We start from the raw sequence: 21,129 nt of genomic DNA, 5'->3' as shown, positions 1-21,129 counted from the left end.
CAACAAAATGCACTGAAGGTAGCCACACAAGCACTTCTGCGCTCATGTACTTCCAACTAAAGTTTCTACAGCAGTGTGCTTGAGAGCTGGATGCACTAGGTTATTGGGCAATGTTAAAGCTTGGTAATCCATGAAAGGTGTTGGCGGCTACAGACTCTGAGAACGATGGTGTCCTTGCATGCGCTTGAGAGACCACAACATTCATTATTACAGGAGATGATGTAGCTCATAGCAGATGTTGCTGGCGTTGCTGTTCAAGGTGGTGTTTGAGTCAGTAATCCACAAAGACCATTGACAAGTATGTCCGGTAGCAGGAATGGAGGAAAAAGTGTTTATTTTACATTTACACTAATTCTAGATACGGAGGCCCACTCTATGCAGGAGCGTTACATCTTAACACAGCCAAGGGCATTAATTAGATGTTTGCCACGAGGCAACCCCACCCATCCATCAGCGCCTATCCGGAAGTCAATGCAGCATTGACACCGACTGGTGACAGGTCCACAAAAGGCCCCTATACCTCTACCTGACAAGCTTAACTAATGGATAAAAGGGGCCCAAGTCGACGGCTGCCGAAGAACAGCACTAACCTCGGATTCCCAGAGTTCGGCGCGCTTGTTAAATTTGCTATATATGCAGGGCATATTTAGCACCATTGGAGGTGGAGTGCAGCGGAACAATGCAATTGTGATTGGCCGGGATAAAGTCATCATATTCCCTAGTCTAGGCGCCTAGGGAAGACGATGGTATTAAATGCAGAGGGAGAGCTCATGTGTCCGCATGTGAACTCGGATGTTTAATACGCTCCTACCTGGAGTGGGCTTCCATACCTGGAGCCGGTGTGCACAATGTAACTAAACCCTTTTTCCTTCATTCCTACTAACGGACATACTCGTCGATGGGCTTGGTGGATTTCTGGCCCAAATGCCACCTTGAGCAGCAACAATACTAAACATACGAGTCCATGTCAAGACACATAAACCCAACCTCACTGCACCAAAGGTCTCTAGTTCTAATACCGTTGTCTTCCCTAGGTGTCTAAATAAGGGAATGTGATGACAGCATCACGGCCAAGAACAATCGTCGAATCGATCTCAATATCCCACCCATGATATAACACCATTCCAATGAACTCCACATCCAATGTTGTACCTTTACCCCTGCATATATAGCACTGTGAGAATCTGAGGTCAAAGCTATTTGCACAGTAGCATTCGACATTGGCCCTCTTCAGCAATTTGTCCAGGTTGTCAGGTTCAGGTAGAAGAGTCTTTTGTTGACCCATCAACAGTCAGCGTCAACACTGCATTGACTTCTGGATAGGCACTGTTGAATGGGTGGATTGGCCTCATGATAAATGTCTAATTAATGCACTTGGCCATGTTGAGACGTAACACTGGCTGACACTATGTGCATAGCAAGACATTCTTGAGAACAATGTCTGCTGCGAGTGCCAAAGAAATCACTGAAGTCTATTTTATTTCTTTATTGACAGTATCATTTACAGTTTAACATCCAATACTACATACGGTTTATGAGTGATGACACAGCAGTAAACCAGATTGATTCTAATCACCTGGGAATTCTGTACCACATGCCTAAATTCAAGTACGAAGGTTTTGCATTCATTTTGCAACAGAATGCAGGCCTCTGCAGCCCAATAAAAAATGCACAAACATGCACTCGACAAACAACCACATACTCTCAAAACAACACCAAAGCCACTATGCCATTAAAGAGTCAATTTTTTTTTTGCTTTAACTATGCTCCTCTGCTTGTGTGGTCAAGCACTGCGAAATGCTCACTGCATCCTGACTCTGTATCCCAACGTGGCCGTGACGTGACTCTAAGTGGCGTGTTAGTTCACTTTTTTTAGAAAACCCTTTATCACATACTGGACAATGGTGCTGGTAATGGCCTTTGTGCACCACTTCTTCATGCCTCCTTACGCTCCTGATTCGTGTGAATGTCTTCCCACACACCTGGCAGGCATGAGGCCTTCCGTCTGTGTGCTGGGACAGCATGTGTTCGATGAGCACGTGCTTCTGCGTGAAGGCCTGGCCGCAGTTGGGGCATACACTGGCGCATGTGTCATCGCCCACATGCAACCTCTGGTGGCAAGCCAACTGAGATTGCTGGGTGAAATGTTGCCCACACTCTTCACACTCGTACAACGTCCCATCCGACTGCTCTCTCTCATCCAAGTGGTCTCTCAGGTGCCGGTCTCGATCTTCCCGCTGGCTGAAGCCCTTTTTACAAAATTGGCACTGAAATGGCTCCTCACCTCTGAGAGTCCTTTCTTGCAAACTGAGAAGGTTTCTGAAAATTTGCAGCATAGAAGGGTAGGATATCAGTTGACATATAAAGTTCGATGCAAATATCATAGCATATTCTCATATAAGCACCAACCTTTCTTTTTTTAATTTAGAACTGTATCTCTTTAGTGTGGAGCCTACAGGACTAACTAAAAAATATATGTGCATCTACACCCATACAACCTTTCATCAAAGTGGTCTTTTAGGTGCCGGTCGAGATACTCCCGCTGGCTGAACGTCTTTTGACAGAACTGGCACTCAAATGGCTGCACGCCTCTGGGTGTCCATTTATGCAAGCCGAGACGGCCCCTGTAAAGTGCAGAACAGATGGCAAGAGTGAGAGTTAACATATAAACAGTGTTTGATACAACTATCATATATTCTATAATAGTAGCTCTTTTCTTTCTTAACTTCACATCTGAATTTCTGGAGTGTGGCACCTGCAGGAGTAACTAAAAATAAATATGCACCTACTTTAAAAAACAGGCATACTTGTCACCATATGTGATGATCTTGGGAAGCATTTATTTCAGCTTCATTCACCTTTTAATTCATCATAGCTGGCACGTATGTAATAAGAGCTGGAGCAGTTCGAGTTGAGTTGAACGCACACATGCTGTTCAAAGTACACAGTATGCAGGTTTCTGTATGCAAGTTTCGACTTCTCATTGCATATAAAACAATAACTCACTACCAGGGTTTTCACGGAAGACATCAACAGAATGTTTCCACTGATAGTGCCCTCATAGCTTTAATATGGTGTGGGAGTGACAAAAGCTCACTCGACAAATGTGTACAGCACACATGAGCATGCAGGTTCACATGTCGAAAAAAACACTGCAAGCACAGGATGACAACTGAAAAACATAGGATTCAATGCACAGCCTTAGAGTGTGAGACGTCCTGAGTGCACACATGCACAGCAGCAAGCGCTCCCTACAGAAAGCAGCATGGGCTCTCACTCCGCGCTTGGGGAAAGCATGACAGCACAAGGTACGGGAAGGTGGGATAGGAATTTTGCAATAACAAGATTATGAGTGTCCCGTCGACAAATACAGTAGAACCCCGGTGACATGTTGCTCATTCATATGTTTTCCCGGGTATAACGTCACTGCAACCCGGTCCAAACAAAGAGCTCCTGTGTATTAGAATGCCCTTTGATATGTTGTCATTTGTGCATTATATGTTGAAACCTGGGCATATAATTACAAGTATCAGATGTACCGTCTACACCATAAGTTGAAAAGAAAAAAGTAAATAGTGTTAGACACGCTAGCTGCGCACTTCAGACCACCATCATCGCGTACTTCGATGTGCCACTGTCTTGATGGTTGTGTCTAGGCATAAATTTTCCAAATTTCAGAAACCTTACAATAAATTGTTTGATACTCAGACTCTGCCTGCATAATCACGTGCCGATATGGCCGCAGAATTAAGCAGAAATGACTATACTGTAGCTATGTGCTACTAGAAAACAAGGATGTTGACCTTTGGATTTAGTGAGACGTACCCATAAGAGGCCACTGCTGATCTGATGCTGACGCATGCCTTCCTTGATGTTTGCTGGCTTTCATGTTGGCCAGTGCTTGCTACCCTTGTAAATACACCCTGTAAATAATTTTGCTATGGTGCTTTTACATTACATTTATTTGGGGGAGGTGCGGGGCACTTCTGGCAACGGAGCTTCGCAGCAGATGCCACCTCAAATCTACCGCCATGCCTGTGGCTGATGACACGGCGCCGCCACCTACACCTACGGCCTTATCCCGGGACCTTTTTGGAGGCAAATAGCATTGAAATGAATGAGTGACTCAGCATCTACGAGCAAATCAGCAAACGGAATGGCTAGCATACAACAATTTTTATTTCATTGTTATGCTTCCCGTTTTACCACTCCCCTCTGTAATGTCCTCAGGCCTTGAGGGTACCATAAATAAATAAAATAAATAAATAATGCAGGCAAGCATCATATTTTTCCTCGGCGACAGCCCTCACGTCTGGTTTTGGACCCATAATGACAACTTTACCAGCTGGGACAGCAGCTTTGTGCCATTTTTGGTAACACGTTTGGTAGACAGCTTGCCACCAAGAAACAACTGGCAGTACACACCCAGACATCAACTGAACCTCACCTGTCATACATACAGGATGTGCTGGCCCTGCGTCTACAAGCTAACCAGATGATGTTTGAGGCTGGCAAGATCGCCCATATTTTGAAGGGTATTGTGGACAATGCGTTCAATCTGCCTTCACCAGCGTGACCACCGTTGATAGTGTGATTAAAGAATGCCGTCATCTAGAGCAAGCGAAATGCTGGCACATCTCGCCTCAGTTCGAGAATCTGCCAAATACTGCTGCAGCGTCGTCCTACAAGGCAATTCCTTGTCAACCATCCACATCAGACAATGTCATGTGCATTGCCTGCCGAGAACTCGACGCCACCTATCTGGCTTCTTATAAACACATGGTATCCGACATCTTGATGCCGGCTGTTCCCTTGATCCAAGCCGTTGTACGCCAGGAATTTTAAAACCTTGGCCTCTGCTCTACTGTCTGCACCATGAACACTCCTGACACTGCTCTAGTCTCCGCGGACAGGCCTCAACACAGACCATACGCCCTTCATCGTTCCAGAAACCCACTGGAATGCAGAACAGCTGATGATAAACCTATCTCTTTCTACTGCAGCCGAGCTGAGACACACTGCTCACTACTGCCCCAGCCAGCAGCACTCACAGTCCCATAGCCCATTTACGCTACTACAGTTTCCTTCCATAGTGCAAGCCACTATGCACTCTGTACCGAATCCTCTGTACTCAAAGTCCCCGAGGAAAGTACCAGCTACGCCCAGCCACTGTTGTTTGTCTCATTCACAGGCTCGCCACCACTATCCTTTGCCGTCTTTTAGCCATCGCTTTTCGCTGGAAAACTAGACTGCACAGCTTCTGAAGTTGAAGCTGCACTTGTCGAACTTGACCTAAAATCTTCAGTTGCCCTTATGTGCCCACCAGAACACTCTTGAAGTCCACATCGACAGCGTCCCTGTCAGAGCTTTGGTTGATAGTGGGGGGCACGTCTCTGGCATGTGTGCCAGTTTTCGTTGTCGCATGAAGAAGATCCTTACACCTCCCACAACCCATGTTTTACGTGTAGTTGACAGTGTGACGGTTGCTGTTGGGGTGTGCACAGCCTGGATTACCGTTGCTGATCACCAGGTGGTTGTTATTTTTAGTCCTTGCGCAGCGCCCTCGTGACCTCATAACTGGACATGATTCTTTTTTCTGCCCAGTCTGCTCTGATTGATTGCTCCTCCATAAACCTCCACCTTGAAATGCCTCGCCTATGTGAATCCAGTGACCATGACCAACCTCCTCCATCTCACTTACATGGCAGCGATTTTGTTTGCTACGATCTCAAAACATATGTCAAACTGTCAGGTTGGCCACCTGTTCCAGATGGTGAATACTATGTGACGCCTCTTACTGCAGTGTTGCTGCACCCTACACGGTCCTGAGAATTACGGCAAACAGAACCTGCCTTCCAATTGTGAATTTCGGCTTCATCAAGCAAGTACTTCCAGAGGAAATTTACGTAAACTGCCTTTGCCCCTTGCAAAACTTTCAGCTAGAAGTTTTTGAAATTTTGAATCAGATGCTACAAGTCCTCTGAAGCGTACTCCGACATCGGTAACTTGTGGCAGCCACAAAATTTGCAGCGTGATCACCAATGGCCTTCCCCCTGATCATACTGACATGTCCAGACGTATTCTCGAGTCGCATCGAGACATTTTCAATTTTGGTAATCGGCCTTTGGGCAAGACGTCCATTGTCGCACATCACATACACACAGGCGATGCCAGCCCTGTTCACCGATGCCCCTATCGAGTGTCTGCATCTGAGCAAAGCAACCACAGTTCTTCATGAGCTTCATGACGCCCCAGCCGCTAGCCACCTTGGTGTTACACACACGACCATGTGAGCCATCGCTTCTATTTACCTGGCCTAGGGTACTCAGTGCGGAATTATTTTAGCGCCTGCGAGCTCTGTCAACGCCGAAAGAAACCCCCTATGCTTCTTGCTGGGTATCTTCAGCCCACTGGCATCCCACCTGAGCCCTTCTTCCATGTAGGTTTCGACATTCTCGGTCCCTTTCCTACGTCTGCTTCAGGAAACAAATGGGTTGCCATTGCTACCAATTATGCAATGCGCCATGCAATGACATATGCGCTGCAACCAGCTGTGCTATAGATGTGATAGACTTTCTCCTCCATGACGTAATTTTAGTAAACGGTGCCTCACAACAATACTGATCAAGGTTGTACCTTCCTGTCAAAAGTCAATGACAATATCCTGCTCCATGCAGCACAAGATCACCACATCATACCGTCCTCAGACGAACGGGCTCACTGAGCGCTTGAATAGCACCTTAACAGGCATGCTTTCAAAGTACATGTTGGCTGACCACCATGATTGGGACTTTGCACTGCCATATGTGACATTCACATACACTAATTCCTCCCACCACTGCACGGCTGGATACTCTCCCTTTTACCTTTTGTTCGGACGTGAACCAACTTTACCGCTGGGCACAATTCTTCCTTCCCCTGCAACTTCGACTGGTGAACATGCACGTGACGCCACTGCCCAGGACTGGCAAATAGTCCATAGTATACTTGCTGCTTTGCAAGACAATCAGAAGCACATTAATGACCAGCGACACTGCAAGAAACGTTTTGCTCCGGGTGCCCTTGTGCTACTTTTAACCCTGTCCCAACGTGTAGGCCTTTTTAAAAAGCTCCTTCCTCACTACACAGGCCTTTACCACATCCTCTGACAAGTGACTGACGTCATGTAAGAGATTGTGTCTGCAAGTCCCACTGCACCTTCCATTTCGTTGCCCAGCAATGCCGTCCACGTTTCGAGACTCCACCCTTCCCCTGCTGTGGGTCCTTAGCGGCGCCGGGCTGGTGCTTGTGCCACAGGGAGTCATGCTACGTGCTACTAGAACACAATGATTTTGACCCTTGGCTTTAGTGGGATATACCCACAAGCAGCTACTGCTGATCTGCAGCAATGATGCGCCTTCCATGATGTTGGCTGGCTTCCATGTCGGCTACTGCTTGCTACCCTTGTAGATACACCCTGCAAATAGTTTCGCTAAGGTGCTTTCATGTAACGATATCTTCGTTCTCATACGTTGCCGGCATGGCCGTCGGCCATTTCACCAGCGCCTCGTCAAAACTGAAACTAGCGAAGCCTATTCGATACAGCAGCCGCTGACCATGCCAAACTGCAGCACAAACCAAGCCGTTAAATTGTGAAGGCTGCACCAGATGCATTTGCTGTTTGTTGTACAAGTTCCATTTGTCCAGCGTTTGTTCATTTATGTGTTTAGATAGTTACACAGTTCCGTGTGACTTTTTCAAGCAGTTTCAAGCGGCACCAACTCCACCCTCAATGTCTGTGCCAACAAGGACAGCGATTAAGTGAGGGACGTGCCGGACAACGACTTTCGCAAAGAACCTGCTATCATTAAATCACCACAGCTAATCGACTTCTGCTGTGCCAAAGGATGAGGATTCGAAGCATGCACTGACTGTACTTTCGTCTATATGAGAGACAGCATGACAGTGTTCCACTATCCACTATCAAATAATCTACTATCATATAACCTCATTGGTGTTCGGTACAAGAGAATGTAATTAATTTATTAGCTTCAGAAGAACAAAGCACTTGATCCTATCTAACAGAAATTCCATTAATTAAAATTATATTTTCTAAACCTCCATATACTACAACTAAGCTGTAATCAGTGCTGGCATACTAATGTGGTGTTTCTTTTAATAAAAGTAGACCGTACTGTATATCTTAATTTCGATGTACCCAAGTTACTGATAGCTTGCTACATTCTTGTTATGCAATGCCAGGAGACTTCCGAGCATGTGCGGTACCGTATGTTCTTGCCCAAAATTTGCAAGCATTAAAGTTTGTGAAAAATTATTTCATGTTCCATTTCATATCCCGCTTTTTTTTTTCTTTCTTAATTCGATTCGAAATCTACTATTCGGTATTCACACACTCCTAATGACAAGTTGTTTAGAATCCTGTAACGATGTTCAGCTGAACCTGAACAGTCTGTGCCGGGACCCTACTACTGCTCCTTCTTCGCATGCATGAGACAGGTGGCATTTGTGGGCCTTACTCATTTAAGCCTGCATTCAAGACTTGCAGCTGTGGAACAGGCACAAGCCTTCCTGTAGCAATAAAAATTAGTGCTGCAGCAGCAATTCAGCAAAACACTTTTGGAGCACCTGCAACTCTGCTGTGCTACACCAAGAGGCTAAATGGCATAAACAAGTGCAATTCCAAACAAGTCCCTTTCAGTGATATGTCCTTGCTGATAAGTAGCTGAAACGCAATGCAACATGGCAGAGTGAAGCAGGACGCTGCTAACTTCCAAATTATGGAGTATGCGCAACACAACTTTCCTCACCTCTGCTTGTGGTCCTGCCACAAGTGTGCATTCAACACATCTTCCTTCAAGAAGAGATCACCACATTCTTTGCAGGGGTAGACCGTGTGCAAAACAGTGGCAGTGGTTTCGTCCTCTTGAGACAAAAGAGAGAGAAGAATAAGACATTGTTTGGGAAAATCTGTGAAAAACAATTTTAAGCAGAAATGAAGTTTTAGCCTTTCATTGTCCTGGTGCACTCTTTGTTACCTTTAGTACATTGCATATGGTCACAGTTAACAAAAAAAAGACAAGCAATAACAAAAACAAAGCATATGACCACGCACATTGCATATGCGTCCCATGTACTATTCCCTTGTGTTCCTACTTCTCACACCACCTTCAACAGTCCTGACACTGCCTTTACTAGATCGATCTTCCATCCTTATCAACTGCATGTAGGAAGCATCATGCAATGCTTTGTCTGACCTTACATTTAACATAAAGCTGGGTAAGCAAAAGTTAGCCAAACAAAACATCTATATTAGTACAACAAGCTTACTGACTGTGACCACAAGATTTTTTTAAACTACAGTTCACAAAAACTAGAACTGTGGCTACAACAGCCCTACTGGTTGCTATGCAAAATATGGAACAGCAGCATTCCCACAACCAAGTGAAAGGAAATGGTGAATAGTTAACCCTTTCAGGGTCAATGATGTAAATATACGGCACCGCGAACAAGTCCAAAATGGTCGATGCTGTATATTTATGACATCGTCTGTACGTTTAAAAAGCATGCCAATTTCCTATTTCTTTCCTGGCATGTGCTGCCACTGTGTGGGCATACAGGGATATTTTTTCTCACGCCTCCCTTTCGGTTTTCGTTGCATGGTTTGTTTTAGAGCTAGTTTGCTCCAACGCATCTATTTACAATGCTTGCGTATTGGCATGCTCGTGGGCGGGTGGCGGTTTCTGTTTTGTTCTGCAGGCAGTTTCGGCTTCTTGCACTCGCAAAAGTGGTGGCTATCTCGTTACAAATCCCTCAAAGGGTGACTGCCTGTTTCTCACTCGTTTAGGGCTCACAGGGGTGTACATAGGAAGGATGCCGCCGTGCATGCATTTCCTTTCCTTTTCTTTTTTTGAGACTCATAAAAACTAATCGCCTCTGGCTAGCGATAAGTTGATGATTAGCGGAAGTTTGTCACACGTTTCGCTTGTTTGACGAGCACACAACCACACAGTTTTCTTGAGTGCACTCACCTACACAGTTCAATTATGCTATGGACGTAAATATTAGTGTAAGAGCAGGAACATTTTAGACTTGCAAAATATTCTCGTGTGCACATTTTTTAAGCCTTGAACTGTGTATAACATTGCATCAAATTTTTAATTCTTATAAGTTCCGTTTTTTTATTGTTGTTATTCATGAATAAACAGTTCATATATACCAACACAAAAATTTTTTTCTCGCTTTACGGTCAACCTGGAAAAATTAAGACAATATTTCTTTTTTAAATAGGTCCCTCAGGAGAATTGGAATCTGCAATAAAAAGAAATCGACCCTGGGCGATCGGATATGGCGAAAAAAATCGGCCCTCAGAGGGGTTATGAAAGCCCAGTGCACCACAAAAATTACCTGAAATGTTCACATTCCATGATGTTCTCATTAATTTGCTTGTTTTGAAGCCAACAGTGCGAAGTAACCCCATACAATCTCCATGCTGTTGTCAGTGACAAGATCTGACATTAGGAAGAACCAAGCATCAAGCACGCATGACTTGGACAGTAAGGAATCCCTAGCACATTGGTGCTTAAATAAGTAGCAGGACATGAAAGTGAAATTCTGCAGAACTGGTTTGAACAAGAGGGCTTCACAAAGTTCTGGGCCTAGCATTAATTCAAATTAATAAATTCTGGGATTCTATGTGCCAACACCCCGGTATCATTATGAGGCACATTGCAGTGGGGTACTGAGGATTGATTTTGACCTCATAAGGTTCTTTAATGTGCATCCAATGCACGGTACACAACCGTTATTGCATTTCTCCCAGATCGAAATGCAGCAGCTTTGGCCGGGATTTGATCCTGCGACCTTGTGCTTAGCACCGCAAGGCCACTAAGCCACCACCGTGAAGGCAATCATTTACACGGCATTCGGTACCATGCATTTCCACCCGTTTTGTTCCAAACGTATTTTTCAATGTGCAACAAATTCAATTTCTGTCCAAGTAGCACGAGCAGACTTTAAGTTCAAATGTAATTTATCATCATTATGTTCCTGAATATCTTATTTCTTAAACTGAAAATTTAAACAAAAGTTAGGACATTCTAGAACACGGAACACGGATGTTCCTGATTAGAGTGCACTTTGAGAAAGTAGCTGAAGGTGATATATGTTCTCTGCAGATGGAGTGACCACTCATTTCATTCTACATATAAACTTTCGATAGGGCTTGTTCTCAATGTGCCAGTGGCCAGGCGGATACCGAGATGGTGGACAGGATCTAACATCTTTAGCGCACCCGGGGTAGCACAGTGATATACCACGGTGCCATTGTCCAATCGTAATAGAATTAAGCTCTTGTGAAGGATGTGTGAAATAAAATTTTCAGTAAGTCCATTGTTTTTAGGCATATCATTTTGAAATATCTTATGTGTGGAATGAAAGTAAGTTTAAAGTCAAGTATGATGCCTAAAGACTTGCGCTCTTTGTTCACAGGTATTTGTTTCCCATACATTTCGATAGTGGGACCTGAACAAGCCCTTTCTTCCTGGTGAAAAGAACACATGAACTTTTGTGGGGATTCACTTTGAACTCGTTTTCATCAACCCACTTAAGATACTTAGTTCAAGAACTGTTATACTTGTCTCCCATACACCGTAAGGTTGCATGAATTGAAACCTATTTGCATGTTGTCTGCGTAGACAGAATAGAAAATAGCTGGTAGTAAGAATGCCTGAAATGTGTTCATCTTCGATTTGATTTGATTTGATTTATTGATTTCCATTTACACACACACATGTACAGAGGAGTGGTAAATGGAGGTGGATGAGGGAGAAAAGCCGCACAGACGCGGCTTGAGGTAACCTCACCCCCACAACAAAGAGCATGAAACTGAGCACACCTCCCTGAGGTACCCCAGTTTCCTGTACGAATGCACGCAACAGTGCATTACATATTTTTACCCGGAATGTACAGTTACGTAGGTAGCTTTCTATAATGTTTCATACACCAAGACCTCTAATCATTACCACAAAACCGTACGAATACCCTCTCAAGATATTCAGAACCTGGTTGCAAACAAGGTTTCCTAGAATGAATGGCTGCTAAATAACTAGCCTTCCAGAAATGGTAAATAAATGGTTGCTGAAGAAAGAACACAAGTAGTGTAAAATGAAAGGTTGCTGAAAGACTTGTGTGTTGTGAACACAAGTAAACAGGACAACTACACAAAAAATCCCTGGTTGTAGCATAAAAAATAAAATTACTGCATGGCTAGACTTCCAAAAACACTACATTACAAACTACAAGCAAAAATAATTATTGTCATTTAGGCTTCCACTACAAAACCGAGAACAAAGCTTTCATTACCTATTATGCATCTGCATTGCTTTCAAAATTTTTGTCGTCGTTTCACCTGTCATAATTCGCAATACTTTGGTTAGCAGACAGGGAAAGAGCACTAGCAAGACTTTATCAGTAAGTTGTTACAATAGATTTGATGGTCTCCAGTATTCAAATATACCGAATAGTTCATTTTCGAATACAAATACGAATAGTTAGTGTATAATATCCCATTCCAATTCAAAACTTTGAATATTACCCACCCTTGATCTTGAAACTTCTTTTGAAGAGCAGAGGTGATCAACCACAACTTGTTTAATCTGCCACCCTCTGCCAGTTCGTCACTGTTCGCAAAGCAAACAAACCGCAAAAGTAAGAAGTAGTGGTTGCGGCTCATTAGCTTTGAGAAAGGTGGCATGCTGATGAATGGATCCAGTGATGACCAGTTATCATATAAAGTGTTTTTCATAGTAACATAGCATAGTTAACAGCCAGGCAAACGTAAATTTCACCTAGTGTGACTTCTGTCCAATCATGAATGCAGTTGGACAGAGAAGGTGCACAGGCAGCATGCACCTGCTGACGGAAGAGATTTGTCCTTTTTACAATCATGTTGACAATCTCTTCAAGAAAATATTTTTCAAAATTTCCAGCTCGCACAATTCTGCAGAGATGTTACAGTTTGATCCGCCAGATGCCATTGTCTGGAATTCATGTAGTGCCGGTTTGAAGTCACCTGCTGTCCAAGTTTGCTCAGAGCCTCTACAGCCTCTTTTTGCACGCGTTTCCATGAGCAACCTGGCATCTTCAATACTGTCATTACCACTCGACACATTGTAATCATTATCAAGGTCCAGTGAATCAGAGCTCGATAGAAGTCCTCGGACTCCTGTATTGTTTTAAACATGCAGGCTTCTTGCACTACTAAGTCATGCTGAAAAACAGAGATGTAAACAGCATTAACAGATAAGCTTTGTTGAGCCTTCCGCCATATAAAAACGAAACCTGCCATACAATTTTAGTTTAACCACCTTCAATGTAGATGGCACAACCATTCTACAGATGTTTCATGCTTGCAAATTATTTTGGGAAAGGCAGAGAGTGTGCAGAAAGTCACGGCTTTACTCAGGCACGGCCGAGGGAGTGCATAGGAATCCACATGGCATAGGAACCCTCTAAGTGTCTGGGCACGGCACTTAGAGGGCTAGAGAGGAACCATATAAATTGGATCAGAGCACAATTTTTTTTTTCAATTGCACACTTCTACACATATATACAGAGGCTACACTACGTTATCTTGAACTGGAGCAACTCAGAGAGTGAAGGAAACAAGAAACAAAGGAAAATACATGGAAACAGAGGGAGACAGGACTTAGTTTGGCAGAGGACTCGCATGCTTTTGAAAATTGCAATGCTGAAGGGATACATGGCATGGCTGAGCCTTTAAGCATCTGTCAAGCTAGGCAAGAAATAAAATTAGCCCACTACATATGCAGTGGTTGTGAAGCACATAACATTGACCATGCTGTGTTGTTATGTACTGACTTGATAGTTGAAGAAAGAAAACTGCCATTCGTGGATTACTGCCTTGAGGCATTACCAGACACACTCACAAACAGCATGCACAGACCAGTCTACCAGCTTTTTTTTTTTTTCTGAACACCATCTCTACTCCCTCACCCACAAAAAAGCAAACGCTCACCACTTTCATCATCCCATGTATCACCAGCAGAGTCGCAGACCCGCATTCTGCCATTTTTGACAAGAGTATTCAACGTCCCTTGTAGTAGGGTGGACTCCGCTAGTGAGTTCTCTCCTTGGGCATTTACAAACGCCTCTGATGTCTATTACCATGCAAAAAAGGAAATAACAGCATCACTAAATAAAGCAGGAAATAACAGCATCACTAAATAAAGCCTAAGGTGTACTGCAAGTGAAGAATATCCATAAAGTGCATAACAAGCTGGCATAAGAGAGTCAATGTAGCTTCATTCAACCGTATTTAATTGATGAAACCAGGTGATTCATAATCAATAACTGGTTCTGACAAACAAGTGCAATTTGTCATGCAGCAATTAATTCACTGGAGCCATAGAGGTTAGAATGCCACAAGTAAAATTTTGATGTTGCACGGTCACAACAAATATGCCACTACTAAGATCATAAAAAATTTTTGGTCAGTCGCGAGCATATTATGCCTGCACTTAGTACTGCACCCAAAAAAAGACAGAATGCAAGGAAAGTTCCTCTTAGAGGTTGCAGAGTCTGGAGAAAAGGGGCCATGACGCTGCCTTGGTTCATCAGTAGACAACATACATCCGAATCTTAGGAGGGAAAGGGTCAAGCAAGTGAAAGGTGGTGTGAACGTCAAGCAGGAAGCCCACTACACAACCACACACAAAGCACACAAGATCATTGCAGTGGGGACTTGTTGCAACACAAAAGTCACTTATGTTATCACTTAAACAGTACAGAACAAATGTTATCCTACATTGTTGGCTATAAGGTAGGGGCACCAAACGGGAACATTAAATTTAGACTGATAACATCTTCTTTAAATATGGTCATTTTCATTAAGATTATGAGCAGAGAAAAATTAAAGCCAAGCTTCTTGCTTTTCCAATTTCATGACAAAATTTTAATAGGCAGAATGGCAGCGTTACATTATTGATTTCAATGTACTTTCTTGCATTTGGAGCGTTCTGGTGCAGGAAAAGTTCTTGAAACTTGCTAGTTTGAGTCTTTGGTTTCTTTAGAATGCAGCATAGTACTTCTTTACCAATAAACAATTAACCAGACTTGAGTATACATTCTCAATATATGTGAAATCACAAGTTGGCACAGGAGCAACGAAATGTCTTTCGTTTGCCCTATCTTCCGATTTAACAAGCGTCCTCTGAAGCAAGAGTGCCTGTTCTGGTTCTGGTATTGCACAAAATTGTTTGACCACTAAGCTGTTTAGTATTCCTCTTTGTTGTTTCATTAAGGAAAATAATGTAACTCTTAAAATGCCTAAATGAATATTACTTAAATGTGCCTCGATACAAATAAGAGTTTCGGTCACAAGACTCAAAGCAATACAAAAGATTAAAACAAAGCTGAAGTTTCACCTTCCCAGAAAATTCAGTCTGTACTTCACAAGTCCTCTGCAAATCAACAAGACAAACTTCATTACTGTACATACCAAGACTTCTATATGAATACAAGGATGCAAGATTAATTGGGAACTTTCAATAATTGATCTTACCTTTATGGCAGTTTCAGTCTGTGCACAACTGTCAACCTAGAAGCAAATTTCTTTGTGTGTGAAAACCAGGCGGCCTCAGTTACAGGAAGTAAAGCTGGAGTAATAAATGGTGACCACAATGTTTCAGAAGCAACAAAAAAATCACCTTTACAACTTCTTCCGTCTGCCCACAAAAGTCAACCTGTAAGGGAGATAATTAACACAGAAATTGAATGGTTGTTTCTCAGACACACAAGCACATGAACACCATATTCAACATGCTACTATAAACAAATTTGTCTTAACCATTGCTATGCCCATTCAGGACATAAAAAAACGCAATAACACGTGAAGAAATACATTGAGCAACATAATACTTTGTTGTGTTTGAGTAAGAATTTATAGAAGCCCTATTTAGAACGCCAGAATTTGGGGCACAAACACTGATTTTGCCTTATACTATGTTTTTGGATAAATTTCTATAATTGCATCATTTAATATGTGCTCAGTGAACACATCTGACTCTGCTATCCACCAACTTCTGTTCACCATGAAGTCTTTCTGTGAGGCTACACTCAAGACATTTTAAGTGCTGGAAGTCAGTGCCGCAAAGCGGGAAAAGAGACTTGTGAAGCATATGGGCAAATGGTTTTCAACTAGCTGCAAAACATGTTCAAACATGTTTTTTGCTAATAGCAAATGGCATCCCAGTAATACTGAATTTGTAATGGTATGGATTTCCACTGCACACACTAAAGCATTGCAGTAACTGGTATTCAAATTGTTCACACATTGTTACAAGATACAAAACATTTTGTGGAATTGCAGCTCATTGCTGCAAAGGCCGCATAGCTTGCAGTTTGACAACCTCGCGGTCTGGATTTTCTCAGTGTCTGTTTAGAGAAAGGTTACACTCATGTCTGAGCCAAGCGATTGGAAATGCCGTCATTTACCCATTTCTGAAAGGCCCCCTCTATCATAAGTGCCTGGTATCTCTTAAAAAGTTGAGCCACCTGCAAATGCCTCTCCTGCTAGTTGAATGCATTTAACTTCACCTCGGTGCTCTTGACATTTGCAGAGGTTAATGACTTGTCACTTCTTTGTAGTCAGCGGCAGCATTGCAAGTATTCATTGCAAATATTGCCAAGAACTTGTCCCTTAATTTCTTTCTCTTCTAGCCTTTACAGAAAGGTGGGCCAAACTAAGACATAAATTTGCATATCAAGGTTATTTCTTATTTTTTCCAAACACTCAACAAACTAATAATACACGAGTACTCTTTGCTTTTTGGTCTTGAAATCACAAATAATAACAATGCTAGGTGCTGCCAAACACAAGGAAAATATGTATGTTTAAAATTTGATGCGTGATTTTACTGCCAACTACAGGGCAAAATGAGAGCACGTGGGGCAAATGAGACGCATGCATAAAGAGGAATTGGGAGCCATTATTTACACTTAAAGCAAATAAAATGGGTACTGTGGGCTTATGCACATTTGGGACACATTTCATCCATGTTAAAAATGCAACATGGAGCGAGGCACTGTCCATAAATTACTGCCTCCAGGTGATTAAAGAACTGATTCACCTGTAACCTGCTTAGCGACTGAGCCCTGGAAAGGGAAAGCTCTTCAGCCTTCTGGAGACTAATGTCTTTCTTGTGACATTTCACGAACGAGTATAGCCAGTCTTTCCCTGCCATTCTACTTATCCTGTTGAATGGATGTGCTATTTTGTTGCCTCGCAAAACGCAAAGACAAGCTTCCGGACATCTTTGTATGTGAGCCCAGAGAGAGACTTTTCTATGCATATAATGTGGTCCACAAGCATTCTTTCCAGTGCGTCTTTCATGTCTTCCTCTCACCAGTCAGCTCTCTTCAATTTTCTTTTGTATGTTCTGACCAGCCTAGACAAAGAGGCAGAAGATTACACTTTAGGAACAAGCACTATATTCACACAATGAATGAAAAGCTTTCTTTTTTTTTGTCGAAAGAAGAAAAGCGAAGGGCTGGAAACTTCATAAACCCTTCCTAATGAACAGTTATCCAATACTTACATTGATTCTTTGGCCATTCCTAGTGCTGCTGCAGGCCTCAGAAAAAACAAGCAAGTGCAGAATTTGCTGCCCATTTGGTCACTCCACCAGCTCACATGCAACCACCGATCTTTCTTTCCTGTAGATTAATTCCTCGAATCCTAAAGATTTTTGCTTCACTTGAAGCGAGTAGCTAGCAACATGCTTCACCCCCACCCTGAAGCTATTCAGGTGAAGGGTTTTCATGACAGATGGCATTAGGTGAATGGTGTCTGTTGTTTCACGTGTCATTTTGCACTGCCTTCCGCTACTTCATACACTGAGAACTAAGTACTTTATTTCCATTTACCACAATATGTCAGGCATAAATGAATATAAATAAATAAATAAATGAAACCATACATAAACGTAGCATTCACATTCAACATCATGGGTAATATTTCCCTGTTAGTGCATCAACTCATGAAAGTTTAAAACATTTTGTCATGTGGTGCAACAACGTAACAATAAAAAAATGTTTTGTGACATCTGGCAAGGTGTATTTATGGTCCAGTGGTTGTAACGTGTTGCTGGTGAACAAATGATTCCTGTTTTGACTACACCAATCCACTCGCATGATATATGCTATAGCTAGGAATATAACACACCCAAAATAAAAACGTCAAGAAAAATAATCACGAAACTAGGTGGAGTGACAAACCTCTAAGCCTCTAGTGGGGTGCATGATTCTGTATGGAGCACAGCGACCTTAGGGCAAATTCAACGCTGCATATCATACAGCACCGTCACATTGGCTGATAGCCCTGCACAAGAGAAAGCAAGACGTAAACATGTCGATGCAAACCTAAACCGCTCAAGTTAGAGGCAAACACTGTGAGCACAAATTGCTGGCCTTCATGAGCATGAAATAACACGCCAAGCACATGGTACTGCTCTGGACAAATGAAGTGCAAACAAGCGTACAGATAGCAAATTTTATTATTAACTTCACAGTGTACTCTTGCTCTGCTACATATCAGGTGCCCAAAAGTGGTGCAGGTCAGAATGCATATGAACAGAAATCATGCCAACTTCAAAAAGAAGCTACCAACATAGCAACAGAACACATCACATTGTTTTCTTTCCTCATTGAGGACAGCCTATCAATATGCAAAAACCAACTGCTGGGACAACTATTTGACAAAAACTTTCCATGAGCCACCTTTCCAACTGCACCAAGATCACAAAGCAATGGCGTATATTTACATTTGCACTCCTGAGAGAACTGCATGCATAAAGCTAGTTGTATATCACTCCTTAACAAGGCTTGCAATACACTGGTCTCCACATAGCATTTTCAAACATATGTGCCAGTGCACTCTAATCCACAACATAGAATTTTCAATGCTTGAGAAACCAGTGAATGATGCGATCATGTAGAGGGCAAGATTAAAGACGAAATAAATAATTATGGGCTTCCTCTAAAAGGTGGCCAAAACATTTCCCAGTTGCATCCACATTTTACGCCGACTACAAGAAAAGACGTATTTTATCGATAGTTTTGAATTTTAGCAAGCTTCAAATGCCGTGAATCCTTTCTTTCTTTTAGTTTATCACAGACATGTCGTATGCGCGCCACCTTTGTGTAGAGCGCGGGAACGGTGGCCTCGAGATAGTTCTCGAGCCCAGCAGCTACACGTCGCTGGCTGCATCCGGAGCGCCCTAGCGGCCACTGTTTTCGCGTTCTACACAACACTCTACACTCTTAGAAAAATGTACACCCTTTGGGGCGTATCTTGTCCCACAACAATAATCGTCATCCGTGCTGCCCGCGTTTCCTTTCTTTAACGCTGCGAGCCCGGTACTTTCCAGCCGCGAACGGCATGCGCCTTATCAGTGTGACGCAGCATTATCGACAGGAAAGTAGCGAGCGCCGAGTTTTCAGGAAAGGAAACGCAAGCAAGGCAGATGACGATTATTGCTGCGGGACAAATATACACCCCAAAGGGTGCAACCGTTTTAAGAGTGTAAGAACAGTTTACACCCTTTGGCTTGCCCCTTCTGCCACACAAAAATAATCGTCATCTGCCTTGATGCGTTTCCTTTCTTTATCGCTGCAAGCCCGGAACTTTCCAGTGACGAACGGCACGCGCGTTATCAGAAGAGGCACTCCAAAGGGTGTAAACTGTTCTATGCTGATAACGCGCGTGCCGTTCGTTACTGGAAAGTTCCGGGCTCGCAGCGATAAAGAAAGGAAACGCATCAAGGCAGATGACGATTATTTTTGTGTGGCAGAAGGGGCAAGCCAAAGGGTGTAAACTGTTCTTAGAGTGAAGGGTGACGCGCACTGTAAGTGATCCTAGTTCTCGAACACAGATTCACATACCTTTGAAGTTATTAGGACGTATCTATACGCTTTTGCATCAGCCCGTGCGTCATTCGAGAATAGTCGAATGACAACTGAAACACCGCGTAGTTGCAATTCTAGTTTCACTGAGCTACCTCAATGATCGAATAAGCTTTAGGACATCTGAATATGCCTCTCCAAGAAAATTCTTCGAATTTCAGAAGACTATAAATGAAACTAAAAATATGACATGGCTTGACAAGCATGCTACATTTTTGCCAATCAAAATTTCCAGAAAGCTGAAGATCTTTCACTTGCGGAGTCTGTAGGTAGGTAGCCTGTCATTCTACTCCGTCGTGGGGGGTGTTGCACGCTGGAAACGCTGTAAGCATTTACACTCCTCAGCCTCTGAGTTAGAGGCTAATAACCCATTAAAGATGTGCTCTTTCTTCATTGCATTTGGCAAAGAGGACACAGCTAACCATGCTCACCTACTCGCTAGCTAAATCAGCGTCTAACCGCGCTACAGTGAATATCCGCCAGATAAATCTGCGATGTCTAGACATGAGCAAACCTGCAGAATTGACATAAAACGGAAAGCCAGAATGCTTACATCCTGTACCCTTTTCTTGACCGTTCATAAGCGCAACGCACGATATAAATTGACTACCGCGTAAACATTGGCCGCATAAACAACCATACGGTTGCTAACATGGCTCGACTTGGCTATCAGCGACTGCGCTACACACTGCAACCATGACCGGCCAATGGACCGGCCAATGCCCGCTACGTCGCTCGCTTTCCCATTGTAGCGGCGGTTCCCTAGTTTTGCATAAATTCTGTGAGGCGGCGGCTGCATCGGCGGCCGAATAAGGCCCTCAATCTCCAAGTAGTGCTACCACATGAACAAAAATGAACCACTATCGCAACAAATTTTAACTGTTCCTGACTGTAGTACTTAAGCGAGGGTAAAAATGAAGCTCGGGATATAAAAAGTAAGAAAAATAAATAAACAAAATAAGGACGCAGTTTAGCCTGAAAGGCAAAGAATTGATAGCATTACAAAGTATTTACACAGTTACACTAGTAAGGTTTATGAAAGTAAAAATTGTCATCCACCAAAATGTAGCATGAAGCTGCGAAGGAAACCCATATGGGTTTTTATGAGAGAAGCCTTGCAGTCGAAAGAAAAATTCATCTTGGTTCGAG

The 21,129-nt window shown here is 43.0% G+C and overlaps 1 protein-coding gene across 5 annotated transcripts; it reads right to left on the bottom strand.

Moving 5' to 3' along the window:
• Positions 1–1,471: 1,471 nt before the first annotated feature.
• LOC135917863 (zinc finger protein OZF-like) lies at positions 1,472–20,691 on the bottom strand. 5 transcript variants are annotated; one of them, XM_065451466.2, is made up of 10 exons: positions 20,534–20,669; positions 18,295–18,397; positions 17,372–17,465; positions 15,726–15,761; positions 15,581–15,616; positions 15,444–15,479; positions 14,036–14,177; positions 8,808–8,922; positions 2,499–2,624; positions 1,472–2,319 (listed from the first exon to the last, which is right to left on the bottom strand). In XM_065451466.2, exons 3-10 carry the CDS (start codon positions 17,408–17,410, stop codon positions 1,758–1,760), a joined length of 1,092 nt encoding a protein of 363 aa, XP_065307538.2. In that variant the 5' UTR covers positions 17,411–17,465; positions 18,295–18,397; positions 20,534–20,669; the 3' UTR covers positions 1,472–1,757. The 5 variants fall into 5 exon arrangements, with proteins under 5 accessions (XP_065307538.2, XP_070383865.1, XP_065307539.2 ...); XM_070527764.1 differs by lacking the exon at positions 20,534–20,669 and adding an exon at positions 17,616–17,733; XM_065451467.2 differs by lacking the exon at positions 20,534–20,669 and adding an exon at positions 17,616–17,643.
• Positions 20,692–21,129: the final 438 nt, after the last annotated feature.

This window comes from Dermacentor albipictus, chromosome 10 (genome assembly GCF_038994185.2).
Source record: "Dermacentor albipictus isolate Rhodes 1998 colony chromosome 10, USDA_Dalb.pri_finalv2, whole genome shotgun sequence".
Classification (NCBI taxonomy): Eukaryota; Metazoa; Arthropoda; class Arachnida; order Ixodida; family Ixodidae; genus Dermacentor; species Dermacentor albipictus.
The sequence above is the reverse complement of the archived record's forward strand: the minus strand, read 5'-3'. Positions and strand labels throughout refer to the sequence as shown.

Bases quoted from the DNA above. Each gene is read 5' to 3' on its own strand.
- LOC135917863 (XM_065451465.2), bottom strand. From the start codon at position 17,261: ATGGCAGGGAAAGACTGGCTATACTCGTTCGTGAAATGTCACAAGAAA. The intron at 15,617-15,725 runs GTGATTTTTTTG...ATTTGCTTCTAG, and splicing joins AGACGGAAGAAGTTGTAAAG to GTTGACAGTTGTGCACAGAC. The intron at 8,923-14,035 runs GTGAGCGTTTGC...TTTTGTCTCAAG, and splicing joins TACATGGGATGATGAAAGTG to AGGACGAAACCACTGCCACT.